This window comes from Anoplopoma fimbria, chromosome 20, assembly GCF_027596085.1.
Source record: "Anoplopoma fimbria isolate UVic2021 breed Golden Eagle Sablefish chromosome 20, Afim_UVic_2022, whole genome shotgun sequence".
Classification (NCBI taxonomy): domain Eukaryota; kingdom Metazoa; phylum Chordata; class Actinopteri; order Perciformes; family Anoplopomatidae; genus Anoplopoma; species Anoplopoma fimbria.
This window is the reverse complement of record NC_072468.1, coordinates 2809555-2827706: the sequence shown is the minus strand read 5'-3', so window position 1 is coordinate 2827706 and position 18152 is coordinate 2809555. Positions and strand designations below refer to the sequence as shown.

Sequence of the window (18152 nt, the reverse complement as noted above, 5' to 3'; positions counted from 1 at the left end):
GCACATTGAGAACATGGCACTTACTGAGAAGTTGATTGAACAAAAAAATGGTAATCAGGGTAGTTGCTGTGTCTGCACTGAGTGAAATTTGTCTCCTCCAGGTCAATATTGTTCAAAAATAATGGTCCTCTTTAACTCGACATATAAGGAAAAACGATATAACTGCAGCAGATGGAGGCAAGATGTCCTCAGGGAGCGTCTGAGTGAGCAAAGCCAATTTATTGCCAGAAATCTGTGGAAAAGAACACACTGAAATAAAACGTGGAATCACTTCTGTGAAAGTCTCATATCCTCTTTCCAGTTGCCAGCTTTGTCTCAGTGTTCCACTTCTTTATATTTCATGATAATTAACAGTTTAAAAAAAACTGCATGGCATTATTCCTCAGTCTAATGGCAAAGTCCTTTAATCATTTATTTTTGGACGCATTAAAGTTGTGCATTTTTGGACTGCTATTGCCTCGCAGGTACAAGCAGCCACCGTTGTTTTTCAAACAAATCACTTTTGAAAGCAACCAATCATCCCCCTTCTCCACCCACATCCGCCTCCCCCGTTAACACCACCACAAACAGCCCATGGTAATCACCCCTTCACTCCTTGCTTTGGGGGAAGATTGCATTTCACTAGCAGAGAACCAGATGACAAACGACCACGGCGAGCGGCCGGAGCAGCAATGCGTTAGGTTGAAAGCAGATGGTAACTTTTTCTTCACCTGTCCACGATGACCTTTCATGGACGGGGGTGTGATTCACAATCCATATCCGCCTTGACGAGAAGTAGGCCAGTTGGTGCCACAGAGAAGTAATCTCACACCATCTCAGCTCTCGGAGAATGGCGAGCAGCAGGCTGATGGGTCTCTACACGCCTCTGACCGTGGTTCAGAGAGCTCGATAAGTGTGATGTTATTTCCAGGACCGGTTTCACATTGACAGCCCCTTGTGTCCTTCACTTATCTGTTCTCAGGGAGGACAAAATACTCAAGAAACAGAGACATGGAAGTACAGAGGAGATGAGGAGGTTTGGATCTGGAACAAGATCTTAAATAATCTGTTCAGAAGAGCCTGACAGGAAGCATCAATCTCTATTCTGATCTTTCTTGCCCTAATTCTTTTGCACTGCTGCACAGCTTTCACTCACTGAAGATGGAAAAAAATGCAGATTCTGAAACAGACAAGCTGCAAAAACATTTGTTATGTCTTCCCCTCTGACTCCCCATCCACTCTGCCTGATTTCAGAGCAGCTCCTTGGCAATTAATGTAGCTAATTAGTGTACAAATCCTCAGATCCCTCTCCGCTCTCCTAGACGCACTCAAACCAGCTGTAATTGAGACTCGGGTGATCTTATTAACATACAGTTATACTGAGTTTTAAATGAAATTCCACACGTTGTCTTGAGCTTTTTAATTGCTGTCATTAAAGGTTAACAGTGATAGCCTAATTTGATAGTATAGCTGTAATTGGGATATATTTAATCATATAAAGACAAAACAATATACAATTACATTATAAGCAGTGGTTGAAAGTGCTCATTTGATCGTTTCCAGTTTCTGCTATAAAATTCTACTCCACTACATTCAAGACAGTCGACACTGTATTTTTGAATCCACAACATTTATTTGACAGCTTGCTCAATTTCACACAATTTACATAAATTCACAAGAATAATCCACAAAGTAAAAAACAAAGTTTTTAATACTAAGGGACTGCTGTTTATAGGTCTGTCAGTATCTTTTTATTTTAATTACGTGGTTTTACATTGATATATTGGTTATTTTACTTAAAAGGGCACCACAACATTTTAGCATTGTACTTCCATAAAGCTTGGGATCAAAAGAGTCCTATTTAAGATAGACATCAACATCGGAGCAGCTGAGGCAAATCATGACTTTTTTCTCTCCAGTATGGGCTAAGATCCTAAAATGGTCGATCCTACAATTCCCATAAAGCAATGCGGTGCCACCTTTGTTAGACCCTCCATGCCTGGTCAAATGCCCACATATTTAAAACTCCTTGTGCCAACCCCATAACACACAGGCTTTCTCTTAAAAATTATTATCAGAATCGAGTAGTTCTCCTCCTGATGAGTAAACTGAAATTCATGTTAAATAGGTTAAATAAAGGATGAATAACTTCATCCACCACGGTATTTAAGTACGATGATTTGATTTGCAGGTGTTGATGAGGCCATTCTCAAAATGTTTGGCATCAAGTCCTGAATTTAATATCATCTTATGAACACTCTGTGCTTCAGCGCTGTCCAGACTTTGCAGTTTGTCTCCATCTCTTTGCCAGCTGAGAGGGTCATATCTGACTTGTGTTGTTTCTTCAGAGGAGAAATTAGAGCCAAAAACTCTCTGCTGTAGCTGTGTGATAGATACGATATAATCGACACTGACACCAAACATGACAATAACTATTAGTTTTATGATTGTAATAAACTAAACAGAATATGTCCTCGACACCCCACTGTTGCCATGGTGATGAGTCCTGGCAGGGATTGGTGATATGACAGGCCTAATGGAGACTTGGGGGATTCACCGGGCTCAGATGTAAAAAAAAATAAAAGAGGAGGAGCTTGAAAGTTGTGTCTTTGAGGACGCATGCTCTTCAATCCTCAACTTCTAATTAAGTCTGTTGTCTGCTTGAGCCGGTGAGTCAGACTAATGGTGTCTGATCCAGCTCAGAGTCGGCCAGGAGCCACTAACAGGTCCTCCTTTTGGTTTCCTGAATAAAGAGCCACATTTTGAGAAAATGAATCTTTCATAAATTCTCCTTCGGCACAAGATACTTTCATCTTAGTCCCATTTGCATTTTAGTCACCATAGCAATTTACATTTTTATAGCATAAGTAATGAACAAGAAAGTCATTTACATTTCCTTGCTCTGTTCACCAGTACATTGTCTAGACTAGAGCATATCTGATGCAGGAGGACCAGCATTTGGAGGCGTGTGGGTGGTTTTTTTGAGCAGCAGAGAGATGTCTTAATGGGCAGAAAGAGAAAAGAACAACTACATGATTGTTTTAAAGCAAAAATGTTAATTAGAATTCACTGTCATAATTAAATGGAGACAAGGGGACGAAGGCTTTGTAGGTGCAAATTGACACCAAAGCGTGTTTCACTTCCGATGGTCCTCACATCAAATACAGGGAGGCAGGCCTCTGGAGCAAATTACACCATTTAAACATCACAGAAGAAAACAATTCATACATGTGACGTTCATATTCCCCAGGCTGCAGAGATTAAAGAGAATAATTCATCAGGATTTCGCCTCTGGTCAATGACCTGATTCTGTTAATAGCTTATTATCTTTCCTGATACATTATGTATACATTGTTAGGAAGAATATTCTGGTAAAAGCCAACTGTTTGGAAGTGGTTACCAGAAGCAAGTTGCATCGTCAGTTAAGTGATTGACATCTTCTCTAGGAGGAGGGAAGAGTGTCTTCAGGCTGTGGACACAACTAAACAACACCTATAAAATATAAAAGCATTGTAATAAACTTCCAATTATTGCAATTCTTTTATAAACAGAACTATTGATTTGAATTTGTATGTCTAGTTTGAGCTGTTGTATTGTATTGCATGTAACAATGCATACACACACATATGATCAATGTAGATCAATATATTTAAAGACCTGGTTATTAAACCTACACTGTGTGCAGTCCTGTCAGGGTGAGGAGGGACAGTCCTGGCCTTCTCAGTTATGTTTCTGTCATCTGTCCACTTCAACTCTGAATTGCATAAACGTAATTTTTTAGGCCAACGCTGGCTCACATGTTGACCGCAGATCGAAAACCCTCCTCGCCAAAATGGACCAGGTGTTCAACCACTAGTCCTGATATTTAAACTTTTATTACAACCCCACAAAACTGACGGCAGCTGTGTCCCCAGCTGTTAATGTAATCAGATTTGCTGTTTGTGATAAAGTGCTGGATCCAAAACACAAAGAGGGTAAGGACCGGGAGGGTTGGTGAGTGTGTCCTCTTCAGCATTGGATCAGCCAGGTGATACACACTGTGCACAAAACCCCTGCTGCTGCAGCCCGGTGGAGGCACATGTTTATTGATGAATCTGGCTGACCCTGAGTACACAACATGGCGGAGAGAAACAAACACCAATGTACAGAAAAGCTCTCAGAGCGGAGAACAGATGAACAAACAAGCAGATGGATTACGGCCTGGGGGCGTTTACCTCTCTTAGATGGTTTCATATATACCAGCTTGACGGAACAAACGTTTTATTGTGTCATTATTGTTTTCCTTTTCTATTTATTGCATTTGATATATTGCCTATATACACAGTCTGTTTAAGTAACCATAGTCAAATAAACAGCACAGAGGAGAGTTGATTTCCTGCATGAATGAAAATGAATACTGCAGTTTTATCACTGACTGGAGGGAAATACATTCAGCTCTTAGCCGACATATAAAGGAATAGGCGGAGAGTGGGGGAAATCTTGGTGAGGAAGTGAGAGAGCATCACCTTATCATCGCTGCTAAGGTCCTCTTGAGCAAGGCAATTGAGCTCCTGCTGGTCCAGTAGCCACCACTCATGCTGGCCTCAGTGACTGTATTCTGGTCACATAAAGGTTGTAAAGTTAATCTTTCCTGCGTCGGATGAAGATTAATTTCTGATCTTTTGGATCTTAGTTACAGATGACAGCAGTGAAAGTCGCTTATGTAACCACTGGAAAGCCCATCGTGTTTCTCAGCTTATTGCGACCTTTTTGGACATCAAAGTCTATTATATTTAAATGGATTTTAAAAAAACAAGAAAGTTTGAATTACATTAAGATTTACTTAAATGATGTCTATATTACTGTTACATATCCATGGCTGAGCGCCGTTGGGAGTTTTTATGACCTAGGGGTGTTTTAGAGGTATTTAATCGGGTTATTCCAAGATTTTTTTTATTTCATAAATTTTAAGCCAACACAATAACTACATAGATAAAGGATGCACTGTTATCCCACCAGACTTTTATCCCTGGCAGTAAGATGGTTTTAAAAACAGCATTTATACCTTTCTGATGGTAGTAACAGATTAGTTACCTACATCTATAACTATAAGTTATAGAAGTTATTACAGACTATTAAAAAAGGAGCAGGGTGATGCCACGATGATGTTTTCTGCATTCTGTCTCACACATTTTTGTTATTCACAATCTCTCATCCTGGAGATATAAAATACAGGAAGGATCAACACATGAAACAGCTACAGTAAGACTGGATTTCTTAAATCATTTCATTTCATTGAGAAAGTTGCTTTGAGCATGTGTATGCGGGGCGGCTGTGGCGTAGTGGAGAGCAAGGTAGTTCTCCAATCAGAGGGTCGGTGGTTCGATACCCGGCTTCGGCAGTCGATGTGTCCTTGGGCAAGACACTTAACCCCAAGTTGCTCCCGAAGGCTTGCCATCGGTGTGGACTGGATGTTGCATGAATGTTAGTTAGAGTCTGATGGTGGCACCTTGATGGTAGCCTGTCATCAGTGTGTGAATGGGTGAATGATATGTTACATTACATTACATTACATTACAGTCATTTAGCAGACGCTTTTATCCAAAGCGACTTACAGGAAGTGTATTCAACATAGGTATTCAAGAGAACTACTAGTCACCAGAAGTCATAAGTGCATCTCCTTTCTTAAACAAGCATCTAAAAGCATAAGCCAGAGCAAAAGTATAGTGCAGAGGCGAGTTACTACGAAAACAATAATTGCAACAGACTAATCCGAATATAGTAAGTGCTACAAACTACTGTAATATACTACTGACTGTAAGTCGCTTTGGATAAAAGCGTCTGCTAAATGACTGTAATGTAATGTATTAAAAGGTAGCAGGGTGATGTTTTCTGCATTCTGTCTCACAAATTTTTGTTATTCACAATCTCTCATCCTGGAGATATAAAATACAGGAAGGATCAACACATGAAACAGCTACAGTAAGACTGGATTTCTTAAATCATTTCATTTCATTGAGAAAGTTGCTTTGAGCATGTGTATGCGGGGCGGCTGTGTGGCGTAGTGGAGAGCAAGGTAGTTCTCCAATCAGAGGGTCGGTGGTTCGATACCCGGCTTCGGCAGTCGATGTGTCCTTGGGCAAGACACTTAACCCCAAGTTGCTCCCGAAGGCTTGCCATCGGTGTGGACTGGATGTGAATGAATGTTAGTTAGAGTCTGATGGTGGCACCTTGCATGGTAGCCTGTCATCAGTGTGTGAATGGGTGAATGATATGTTACATTACATTACATTACATTGCATTGCATTACATTACAGTCATTTAGCAGACGCTTTTATCCAAAACTTACAGGAAGTGTATTCAACATAGGTATTCAAGAGAACTACTAGTCACCAGAAGTCATAAGTGCATCTCCTTTCTTAAACAAGCATCTTAAAGCATAAACCAGAGCAAAAGTATAGTGCAGAGGCAAATTACTACGAAAACAATAATTGCAACAGACTAATCCGAATATAGTAAGTGCTACAAACTACTGTAATATACTACTGACTGTAAGTCGCTTTGGATAAAAGCGTCTGCTAAATGACTGTAATGTAATATAATGTATTAAAAGGGAGCAGGGTGATGTTTTCTGCATTCTGTCTCACAAATTTTTGTTATTCACAATCTCTCATCCTGGAGATATAAATTACAGGAAGGATCAACACACGAAACAGCTACAGTAAGACTGGATTTCTTAAATCATTTCATTTCATTGAGAAAGTTGCTTTGAGCATGTGTATGTGAGGATTTCTGATTGGAAGACTGGAGGCTCTCCCCTCACACCTGAAGTGACAGAAGGGAGGAAGGGAGGGTGGAGGAGTGAGGGTGGTGGTGGGGGAGTGACGCTCAGAGGAGCCCGGAGCTGTGATGATGAAGACACCAGCCTGACGCTTCTTCTCCTGTACAGCAGCGACTGCAGGGCACATTTTGGAGATCAAGTCAGAAGGACAATATCCAAAGAAAGAGGGGGGACAAACGCAGGTGACAGGTGGGTTTTGTTTTTTTTGGGGGGGAGGACAGGGAGGACGGTGGACGTTCATACAAATCGGAGAAAAGGAGGGTTTGAATCTCTCCATCGGTGCTTTGAGGCATCACACACAGCACCATGCGAGCAGGAGAGACGCGCCCTGTGCCATGCTGAACGACTCTCCGACGCTCCTGCTGGCTCTCACCGCGGTGGCCGGACTTCTCCAGCGATGCCAGGGCTGGAGCGACGAGGAGGACCTCCTGCTGCCACCCATCAACTCCTCCAACAGGTTCCTGGCCAACCTGGAGGTGGACGTGCGTTTCTCCAAGAGATCCGTGGAGGAGAGCGAAGCCCTGCAGAGCCTGTCCCAGTGCAACGTGAGCGTCCAGAGGCTGCTGCCCACCTCGCTGGTGGCTCGATGGGACAGCAGCTTCGGCTTCCAGTGTGATGTGCTCATCTACACCACCAACAACCATGGAAGGGCTTTTTTCTCTGCCTCTTTAAACAGGGCGATCTCCCCTGTGGTCATCGAGCACCTGGGGGTCACTGGAGGTCAACAGGAGCTGAGGCTGTGTGTGGGTTGTGGGATGTCAAGGTACCGGAGGTTCAGTCAGGGCAGGTCAAGGGGTCAGCAGACCGGGGATCAGGTCACTTTCTGCTGCGTGGATTTCAGCCTCGATGAGCTGAAGGGGGACAAAAGTTGGAGGCTGAACAGAAAGCCCATCGAGTCGACACTTGTGGCTTGTTTCATGACTTTGGTCATTATTGTGTGGAGCGTTGCTGCTCTCATATGGCCAGTCCCCATCATTGCAGGGTTTCTGCCCAATGGGATGGAGCAGAGGAGACCGAGATAATTGAAATAATCTTTAATATAATTAGCCTGTGCTGCCTATACTATAATTGTAGCCATTCAACTGTTCACCTGAATGAATGATTGAGGAGCTTTGGAGACACTTTGACCAAATGTTTTAGTTTTGGGTGTTCTTTAATCCTTATTAGAGCTCCTCGTCATTAGGGCAACCAAGGTAAAGTATGATGGATTATACTAGCCAATAGAAATCTATACTGGGACCAACACCAATGTGTTTTGTATACCCTTGTAGGCCTTCCTATAGATTATGTCAGCGTAAACTGTGCACACTTTTCTCTTTAAACAGTGTTTGTATAGTTTTTAATCTTTCTAGAAAAGTTTTTGCCTTATCCCATGTGTAGGATTTTTTGCACTGAAAACTGAACTTTAAAGTGTGCTGTCACATATATAACCTATAGTCTTGTTCAAAGTAAATGTTATAGTTTTTCCCCCAATACGTTCTGGAAAAATAGATGTTGTTTCCGATTGACATAGAGAGGGTTTCAATAATTATATTGTTAGATTTATAATGTCAAGCTCAATAGGCGTGCTTATTTGTATTCATGTTACAGCGGTTTCAATGAAAATAAAATTGATTATAGGCTATATCTCAGTTTCTGTCTGAACTGTTCTCCGTAGCCTGAATCAATTTACTACAAGTGAACACAACATGTGATCCAAAGTACTAAGGGCTTTGAGCCAACACTGTCTAACTTTGTGGAAAATATACTCAGTTGCCAATTTATTAGTTACACCAAGCTAAAAACAATGCAGCCCTAAAATAAAAACTACCTTCATGAAGGTCATAATGTTTAGTTTTACTGAAACAGTTTTAGAGAGGCGTTAAATCAACTGTGTGTTCATTTTGGAGGATGTAGTTTGGGTTGACTGAAACATCTGTCAGCATAACACAATACAATTCAACACCAAAATGAAGCCTGCAAAATTATCATAAAGATGATGATATTTTAACACGGATGAGGTGCAAATTGCAATAATCAGCGTCTATTGACGCTGATTATTTTTATATTACCTCATAAATGATTTAAATGCCAGGCTATATACAACTTTAATTAGACATTTTGCTCACACTTGGTATTAACTGCAGATGTACGTTTACAGCAAATGATATAATCTCATAATCTGCAAACTGTTTAAAATCTGTATAAACAGTTGAGCGTGAGGTCATCTCTTTGACCCTCCTCTCTGTTTAATGGTCTGCGTAGAGGAAGATTTGGAGAATTACTCTTCATCTGTTACAAATGGATGTTTTAGTACTGTAAGGTTAACATTTCCTGACTCATGGGTTGCTTTGCCTCCCAGAACTAAAGACAGTTTATACACGTACAACCTGCCTTTTTTCTACCAGTGTAAATGTGTGTTACTGTGACTTTGTCAGGTGTCCGTGTAAGTTATGTGGCTCGACCAGTCAAGGGAGACTTTATCAGCCTGATCCATCTACAAGGCTGTTTGTTATGATGACAAATTCAGAGCGGATGTTTATCTGTAAAAGTAAGCTTTTTATACAGCCCATTGGTCATTTAATTATTATGTAAAATACACCTTATTGTCAGTTTAATAATTCAATAAATGATCTTTTATAGTGTTGTAAATTGGGTGGACAAGATAACAGAAAACCTCTCAGTATAATACTATACAGTTCATCAGTACCAGCTACAACCTCCAACTTTTGTCTAAAACAGTTTCACAATACAACCATCAAGACTTTATTAAAGGAATTAGACTGCATTCCTTTTAATTACAGTGTACCTCTAAATCTATAAGTGGACAACAATATAAAAACATTCTTTATTATTTCTCTACTGGGAATCTATTCCGCTACTCAGACAAGGCCTTCATGTTCATGTTGATCTTGTGGTACTATAATATAGCCTATAATATGGTACCACTGGGCTATAATTATATATACTTAGAATAATAGCAGCCTATATGTTTTGTTGTAGGCTATTTAATACATGGAAATAATTGTTTTTTTTTTACTTGTAAATAACTTTGTGTCAAAATGATTCAGCAGAAATACCTAAACAGTAATATTGAGCATATTTGTTTAAATCAGTACCTGCAGAAATGGCTGACCCGGCCACGCCTTCACCTTACCTGGTGCTTTAACCCTTCCTTTGCTGATGACACACTCACACATACAGGAAGTGGAGGAGGTGGTGTATCATCCACTATTTTCCGGTAAACGAGAGGAAAAATGTGGCGCAGTAGAGTCGCAGCTCTGGACGAGAAGCGGTGAAATGTGCGCAGATATCTGGATCAGATTTTCTTCCGGATCAAATAGAAGAACTTTATAGGACAGCATGTTCTCACCAGGAGTCACGGTTCAGCTTTTAATTCTTACATTCATCGCCTTCACTGTATCAGGTAAGTTACAGCTTAATTATTAACCAGCAGGACAGAATAGCTGATGAAGTGAAAGATCTGCTGTTTAAATATGAACACTGATTATTCCTCAGGTTAGAGGACTATGATTGCATGGAGACACATGGAGGTCTCATCAGACTTTAGCAGTATTTCTAGGCTGCTTTATTATTGTGCTGATTATGGCTAATATGGCTGATGAAGAATGGTGGGGACCTGGATGACTTTAATGATTTGATTTGATTTGATTTGATTAGTTGTGTCAGAGTGAATTAAGTTGTCAGGCAGGATGAGCACAAGGACACAAATGAAAGAAAGGACCTGTTGTATCAGTCTGTTGTTTGTTAAACAGGAATATCATCATCATCGCAGAACTAGATGTGTCAGATGATAGGTTGTGTCTGTTTTGTCAACTGCAGAAACATACATGTATGTATAAACACAGAAAGAGAAATAATAGAGTATAAACGAGGATATGTGAGACAATAGTTCATTCTGGCAGCCCATCAGGTGCTGTTGTGTGTTTTAACATGGCTGTGTTTGCTCAGTACAGGCCTGGTTAGTCATAGAGGGAGTGAAGCGTAGCCGTTGGCCTCATCTCTCAACACAGTTAGTCATTAGGATTTTGTTAATAACTTTTTTGTCAACCCTTTTCTCTTAATCACAATATTTGGGTTTTTTTCTGCCAGGTGTCCAGAAGCTGACTGTTACACCTGACAGAGGAACCAGCCTCAACATCAGCAACAGTCAGGCCAAAGGTTGCAAAGTGTGCACCGGGGCAGGACGCTCACGAACATGTAATCAGTCCCTTGTGATAAGACAGAGCACTTCTGTCACACTGGAGTTTGAATGCTCCAGACCTCAAGATGTATTCAGCGTGGAAATTGTGCGAAATATAGGTAAATATAGTACTGCAGCAAAGGTGTTATTTAAATGGCTATTGTTTTTAAAGAGATCTTATTATCCTGCAGAACTAATATAGCTGGCTTTGTTTGTTGTAAAATGAATTGGTTAATATCCCTCCTCAGAATGTACCACAAAGTTGTGCAATGGCCACATCATCCAGGCTGACTCCAACTCACTTCCTCTGCTGGATTTTAACCGCAAGTTCATATGGAACCTGAAGGCATCTGCGCCGGAAGCTTTTAAAATAGATTTCAACAACTTGGGTATGAGGCAGATCAATCCATCGGAGAGATGTCCAGACGGACACAGCTACACGCTGCAGGCCTTCCAGACTACAGGGAACGTGGCCGTAGGGAAATACTGCAGAACGGGGCCGGTCGTTAGTGCTCAGATACTGAATCAAGGGAGCTTTTCTCTGGACGTCCCAGCAGGGCAGAAACTGCAAAAGGGCCAGTTTGATGTGTCTGTCGGGGAGGAAATCAAATGTGAGTCTCTGTCTGAATGATCTCCCATGCCCTGTGTGTCACACATCACAATATTTGACCGTTGTATGTGTCTTTATTTTCTCTCACAGCCCTTGCCAAAATTACACTGATGGTACCAAATGTGACCTGGTCCTCAGAGTTGCTCTCTCCGAATTACCCTGACAGTTTTCCTGACGACGACTTGATGCAGTGGGACTTTCGGGTCCCGGACAAACACAAGACAGCCATTCAGTTCTTGAATCTCACACAGCCACGCTGTCTGAAGAAGGAGACGGCGGCGGAGTACCACAACACAGGGAGAGTGGTGATAGTGCGGAAAGTGGCGATGGTGCGGAGTCTGACGGAGCCACAGCCGGACCACATTCAGGGAAACTTCACCCTGACGCTGAGGAACTGCGAGATGGACAGAAGAAGAGTTGGTTCTCCTGGACTGTCGCTAAACATCAAGGTGTCTTCTTCAGGTTTGCTTATTATTTTTTACTTTTGACCTCTGCCCTGATAATTATGTATTTGGCCCTCTGAAGATGTAATGTTATACCTCTAAAATATTTATAAAATGAAGTGGCAGGTAGACCTTGAAATCTTTGATTTTGTGGGTGATCTGGATCTTGGAAAAAGTTGTTTTCATCCACACTATACATAAGAAAAGCTAACTGAGATGGGTTATTTCTAAGGATGATATAAAAGATAAAAATGATTCGATTGAAATTTAAACCTTCTACGATCAATGTAAGTGGAACATTTAGCAGCTGAAGAGACAGATATTTCCCTCAGGAGTTGGTAGAGACCAAAAGAACAACTAAAAGACAATGACTTTTGAGATTCATGCTAATGTTGCTTCCTGTCTTGCCAAATGATCAAATAAATCCAATATTGCTGCTTCAAAGTTACCAACTACAATTGATCCTTCAAACATGTTTTTGTCTGTTAGTTCCAAATTATTTTCTTTATAAAGGTGTGAAATGAAAAAGAAAGCTAATCTTAGAATGTAAATGGACAGCAAATAAAGTATAATAGAAATAAGTTTTTAGGGTCAGGAGCAACATGGTGAATGGTTCAGTTTTGGAAATAGTTTAGAGGATGAACAACGTCTCCTCTACATGTTGCAGCAGGCGTACAATTATTAAATATAGATAATCTTTGATTTCTGTTTTCTTCTTCCTGTTAAAACAAGGGTGCAGCTTCATTAGTCACTAGTGAGATGGAAATGTCCCTGCTTTTTGAAACAGCTTCCGTGAGGATGAGTAATGACACTGTGACGTGGTGAGTGGGCCTCATGGCGTTAAACTGAGCCCTCAGGTCTTAAGAAAAGGGATCTCTGAGATTGCCTCATGGCCGAGTCACTGAACGTACTTCCATCAAAGATTGGGGAAATCCCGTTCAGCTTGTGTTGAAGAAATGCTAATATTTCATTGTATTTTATTCTGTAGCGTCGTGTAAAGTCGATATGAGCCAAATGGAGGGCCTTTCTCTTCACATCGAGAAGCTGAGACCGGCCTCTGACTGCCTGATGAAAATAAACTCTGTGCCAAAGGATAAGATCACAGCCACGTCAAGGAGTGAGCTGACTTTCCAGGACTGCACTCCTGAAGACGTACAAGTCACCGCAACCAGAGTCATAGGTAAATCCACAATGGAGGGTTTAGCTGAGGCGTCCTTGAACCTGGAAATTAAGCCTTGAACCATTCTTATAACTCTCCATAGTTTATTTTATTAGATTAATGACCTAACAAAGAGCTTGACTGACACCAACATCATGTCCAACCCCAAACAATTATTATTATTATTATATTATTATTATTATTATTATTATTAGTAGTAGTAGTAGTAGTAGTAGTAGTAGTAGTAGTAGTAGTGAGTTATTTATTGGAAAGTCTTTGGAACTGCTGTCCAAGTGGGTCTTTGAACCCTCACTTACACTTTTTCATAGTCCTCTGTGTGATTTAATAAACACGTAATCACTTTATTTTATTTATTATTGGACGTTAAAGGGGCGGTTTAAAAAAAACAAAAAAACTTACTTTTAGTGGTATCAAGATAGTTTGGGTTTAATTTGTCCAGGTTTTGAGACTATTACCTGTCTCCGACATTTCTGCCTCAACCTCAAAACACTGGAATGAATGGAAGTTGTTGGTTGCCGTTCCTCTGTAGAAATCTGTAGAAATGTACAGATTAAGTAGTCCCTGTTAATCTGGATATTTATGTGTTCACAGTTCTCATGAGACACTTTCTTTGGCTAGAACTTAGTTTCAATTCATTTTCTATAACTAGAAGTATGAAAATGCTTTTTTGTTGTAAACCTGGTGAGTTGACCCTTTCATGTTCTGTAGCTCCTTAAGGCAGTAATTCAGTCCCATTTCTGAACCTCTCTTGATTGAAACTTCCTACACTTTCATGTCAGAGTGTAGTCAACTCAAAGACTGTCCGAAGAGGCCGTTCCGTCTGTCAGTGCCGGCGCCGCCGTCCTGCCTCCCCACTCCTCTGAGCAGTGTGACCTGGACTCTCCGTCCTCCTCAGCACGGCACAGTGGAGCTGAGCTCTCCCACTGAGTACCTCAAGCAGTCCCTTCCTGGGCAGAAGTGCAACGGCAGCGTCGTTATCGAAGTGGCCGAAGACGACGGCGCTACCATCGGACACTTCTGCCATCAGGGAGCCATTCAGAAGGTCCAAATCCAGAGCAACGTGTCCGTCACCGTTTCCGGCGTGGAGGGTAAAGCCCTCGGGACGCCTGTCAACCATGTGCTGCATGCCATTTTTACAGAGGAGATATCAGGTAACAAGCAACTTCAAACTAATTTTAAAAATAATTACATTAAATGCATGTTTTCCAGGGATATTAATTATTAATTTCTTTCTAATCATTTTCAGAAAACTACATATTCACTGTAGCTCCAAAGAAAGACACTCCTGTCCTTTTGGCCACTCCCAGTTGGCCAGCTGGAATGAAGCCTTCCTCCACCGTCTCCTGGATCGTCGCTGTGCCCCCGAAGATGGACGCTCGCCTGATGTTTGCCAACCTCAGCCAGCCCAAGTGCAAGAAACGTCACACTAACATCAAGGTGCAGAGGGTCGGCTGCTCGGAGGAGGAGTACAGCCGCAGGGAGGACGAGGAGGCCGAGAGGGAGTTCACCGTCTCTGCGAACTTCTACCTCAACATGTCCAACTGTATACCTGAAAGAGGAGACTTCAGAGTCATCACCAAGATCACCCTGCAGAAGAGCAAGAGTAAGAGGACATTCTGTAGGGTCACTCTGACTGCATTGTAGTTTTGTTTAAGGTGTATTTAAACAAAATTGGACTGGTTGTTTTAAAGGCATCTTTAAGCACTCTCTAAGTGGTACTTTTAGCCATGCTAGAGAGTGCACACTAGATAACTGTAGATAAATTAAATAACAATTTTTTTTCAGTCTTTTACATGCTTCTCTGTCCAGCACCAAGTATTTAATGTATTTAATAGATGTGAGTGCTTTGGGGAATTATTTTAGCCGTGCAAGCAGCGTGGCTTCATACAGTGGATGCCAGCGTCTGTCACAGAAATATCTTAACAACTATTCGATGAATAGCCATAACTTTGGTACAGATATTATAAGTCCTCATAGGTCAAAAATCAATTTGTCCAATACTTTGGTTTATGACCAACTAATCCAGCTTTAGCGCCTTGTTGTGTAAACTCACAACTGTGATGTAGTTTTTTTTATAGCCTAACCGTAGCTCTTTAAATCTGACGATGGAATTCACGGTGCAACCATCATACAGGTGGTGTTTGTTTATCAGATTATCTTGTAAATATAATTTGTTTGCCTCAGAGCTTATTTTCTGCAATAACCAAATAGAAAAATCCCATTGGCTCTTTGTTGACGGAACCAGTGTTACGCTAACTTCAGTGTTTGATTACAAGAATAGATCATCCCTTCACCACTCTATGGCTTTCCCATCAGCCTCAGTGGTACTTTGTGTTTAACATGGCTAGTAGACTCTAGTCTTCTTTTATGACTGACATTCTCGCCCAACTATTCCTTTGAAACTTTACAATCAATTTTTGCCTCTTTTTTAAGAGGTTAATCAACATGTGTTAATCTTCAGACTTCAGTAGCTTCTTTTTAATTTCATATACAATTTAGCATTTTTACAAGGATTGTACACTTAAATTTATGTACAACAGAAGGTATTGATGAAAGTTTGTTTTTGTTGTTTTTCTCTCATTTAGACCTTCTGCTGACCATCATCCTGAGTGTGGTGGCTGCTCTGCTGGTCATTTTTGTCATCATGCTGGTAGTTGTCTGTGTGGTGATTAGGTGAGTGGATGAGCCTCATGTTTTATTCTCCAGATTTTATAATTTATACTTTAGGTATAGGTAGGTAGGTACTTTTGTCTTTTGCAGATTGCTCGCTTGTAGAAAGAATTCTGCAAGTTATTATTTAATCAAATACAGTAAAGTGCTTTGTTAAACTACATGTTTGCCTCAACCTGCTAGAGATTTCCCCATTCATTCAAAAGGTTTTTACCAAACTGGTCGACTGTCAGTTTGATGCCGTATGTAACTCTTCAGCTCTCTATCGTCTTCTCTCTTCTGCGCAACAGAAAGAAGAAGAAGAAGCTGAATCATCAAGTGTCCATCTACAATCCAAACGGCACCAGCTTCCTGCCAGGACACAGCGGCTTCCCAAAAACACGCGAGGATAACGAGTCCCATGTGTACGCCTCCATTGAGGAAACGCTGGTGTACACGGACCTGCTGAGGAAGGGGGCAGAAATGGGCGTCTACGGAGAGTTTGACACATACCGGCCCTTCAAGGGGCACACAGAGTCTCAAAAGCCACTGGTCTGTAGAGACACCGATTCAGAAGACATACCGGTCGGGACTTACCAGCAGTTTCAGGCTCCTCCGCTTCCCGTGAGGCCCCCGAGCCACGCCCAATCCCTGGTGGAAAATGTGATTTACCAGAGTGACGGAGAAGAGGGCCACTCTTCGAATCTGGGGCAGCGGCTGGAGCCAGAGGGAGGGAACTGAGGAGAAGATTGGATTCAGCTTTCTGCTTTTCTCTTGACCTACTTGAACTTTGAGATATTCATTCCCTGGCATCCTTGTGATTACCTGCCTTGCAAGAAGCCTTTGTTTTTTCTCTATGGCGTAGTTTTGCACTAAAGACAGGCACACAAAATAACCCTGTTGAATCCCCCCTGCAGCTGTTACCTTGTTTCATCTCAGATAAAGGCAGAACATAATCATCCAGTTTGGCAAGTATGAAAAGATCTCTGTGTTAGTTTTAGGTAATTCATATTTTTCATTTGAGATATTTTGTACATATCATGCTTGTTTATGTGCTGTTAACATGCAGTTTTTCATTTTTATCATTAAACCAACGAATATAGAGGACTCCACTGCTGTTGTGATACATTGCACTTCTATAGCATCATCACAACATGATGGCCTGAATTGCAGGAGATTGCAACAGCAGTGGATGTTCACAGACTAGTATCTTTTTATTGTTTATCACTGCTTTTACACCTGCTCTTGAGGCTTCTAGATACTGTAGCATTACAACATAAATGTGCCTTACAGAGAGGGCAATACACTCATCCCAATAGGGTTTTGAATCTTAAAGTTGTTTTAAGTTGTCTTTTATTGTATTTTTTTGGACCAATTATTTTTGTAACTTCAAGACTGATCTGCTAGCTAAGTGATGTATTTCTGTGGTCATTCAGGGACTTTTATGTTTCTCTACTTGTGTCTCATGTTGAATGAGAATCGGTAATCAGAGACCATATTTTACTATTTGTTCTGAAGAACATAGATCCCTTCTGACATGAAACTATAATCCTTGTACACACTTAATTGCAGTCTATAAGCAAAAATGTATCTTTGTTGGTTGACTGAATTGTGTTTTTAATAACAGGTAGCTTTTAAAAGAGAGACTCTGCAAGGCATATCATTTAACATAAGTGTGATGAGTGCTCGTGTGTTGTTGTGAAGACAGAGTCAGTTGTTCGGTTTGGAACAACAAACGGATCTAAAAGGTCATGGTTCACACCAAGTCATAATTACAGTAAGTCACAGTCAAGTAGAGGTTTTCTGTACAATTTTTTACATTAACTGGGATAGAAAACAATAATCGTATATTAAGATCTTTATTTAAGGTATTGATTTCGACATTATGGCTGCCTAAGAAGATGCCAGAATATAAACTAGTCTAATTTGAGGAAAAGTGGGATTCAAATTTTTACAATCAAACTATTGAAAAATACTTTATAAATTGTATGTCGTTTGTCTCATTAAGCCATGTTGCCTCATGCAGTTCAGAAAATGAGCTGCAGATGGCGACCAAGTTCCAAGTTGCCATAAATCCATTTTCACTCCTGAAGAAATAAAGTGTTTACTGTAAAACAAAGCAAAAACTGTCTGAATGTGAAGTCATTTTGGTTAAGAACCGTGTAAAATATGACCCTGAATACTTACAGAATGATTGACTTACATTGAATAGTGTGTAAAGGAACTGAGATGAGGTCATGCTCCCTACTGAAAACACCGCTGTTGAAAATATCAGCGGATTTCCAAGG

At 40.9% G+C, this 18152-nt stretch overlaps 2 protein-coding genes across 2 annotated transcripts; both read left to right on the top strand.

Annotated features, from left to right (window-relative positions):
* Positions 1 to 6944: 6944 nt before the first annotated feature.
* Positions 6945 to 8386, top strand: LOC129109618 (transmembrane protein 158). Its single transcript, XM_054621722.1, has one exon. It carries the CDS (start codon positions 7135 to 7137, stop codon positions 7819 to 7821), a length of 687 nt encoding a protein of 228 aa, XP_054477697.1. The 5' UTR covers positions 6945 to 7134; the 3' UTR covers positions 7822 to 8386.
* Positions 8387 to 9971: 1585 nt separating this feature from the next.
* Positions 9972 to 17979, top strand: LOC129109616 (CUB domain-containing protein 1-like). The gene is made up of 9 exons (XM_054621721.1): positions 9972 to 10205; positions 10892 to 11101; positions 11231 to 11593; positions 11683 to 12054; positions 13024 to 13215; positions 13995 to 14366; positions 14462 to 14818; positions 15801 to 15888; positions 16176 to 17979. Exons 1-9 carry the CDS (start codon positions 10142 to 10144, stop codon positions 16603 to 16605), a joined length of 2448 nt encoding a protein of 815 aa, XP_054477696.1. The 5' UTR covers positions 9972 to 10141; the 3' UTR covers positions 16606 to 17979.
* The last annotated feature ends 173 nt before the right edge of the window (positions 17980 to 18152 follow it).

Excerpts from the sequence above, each read along its gene's own strand:
- LOC129109618 (XM_054621722.1), top strand. The coding sequence starts at position 7,135 with ATGCTGAACGACTCTCCGACGCTCCTGCTGGCTCTCACCGCGGTGGCC.
- LOC129109616 (XM_054621721.1), top strand. The coding sequence starts at position 10,142 with ATGTTCTCACCAGGAGTCACGGTTCAGCTTTTAATTCTTACATTCATC. Across the intron at positions 10,206-10,891 it reads CATCGCCTTCACTGTATCAG|GTGTCCAGAAGCTGACTGTT; the intron begins GTAAGTTACAGC and ends TTTTTCTGCCAG. Across the intron at positions 14,367-14,461 it reads TTTTACAGAGGAGATATCAG|AAAACTACATATTCACTGTA; the intron begins GTAACAAGCAAC and ends AATCATTTTCAG.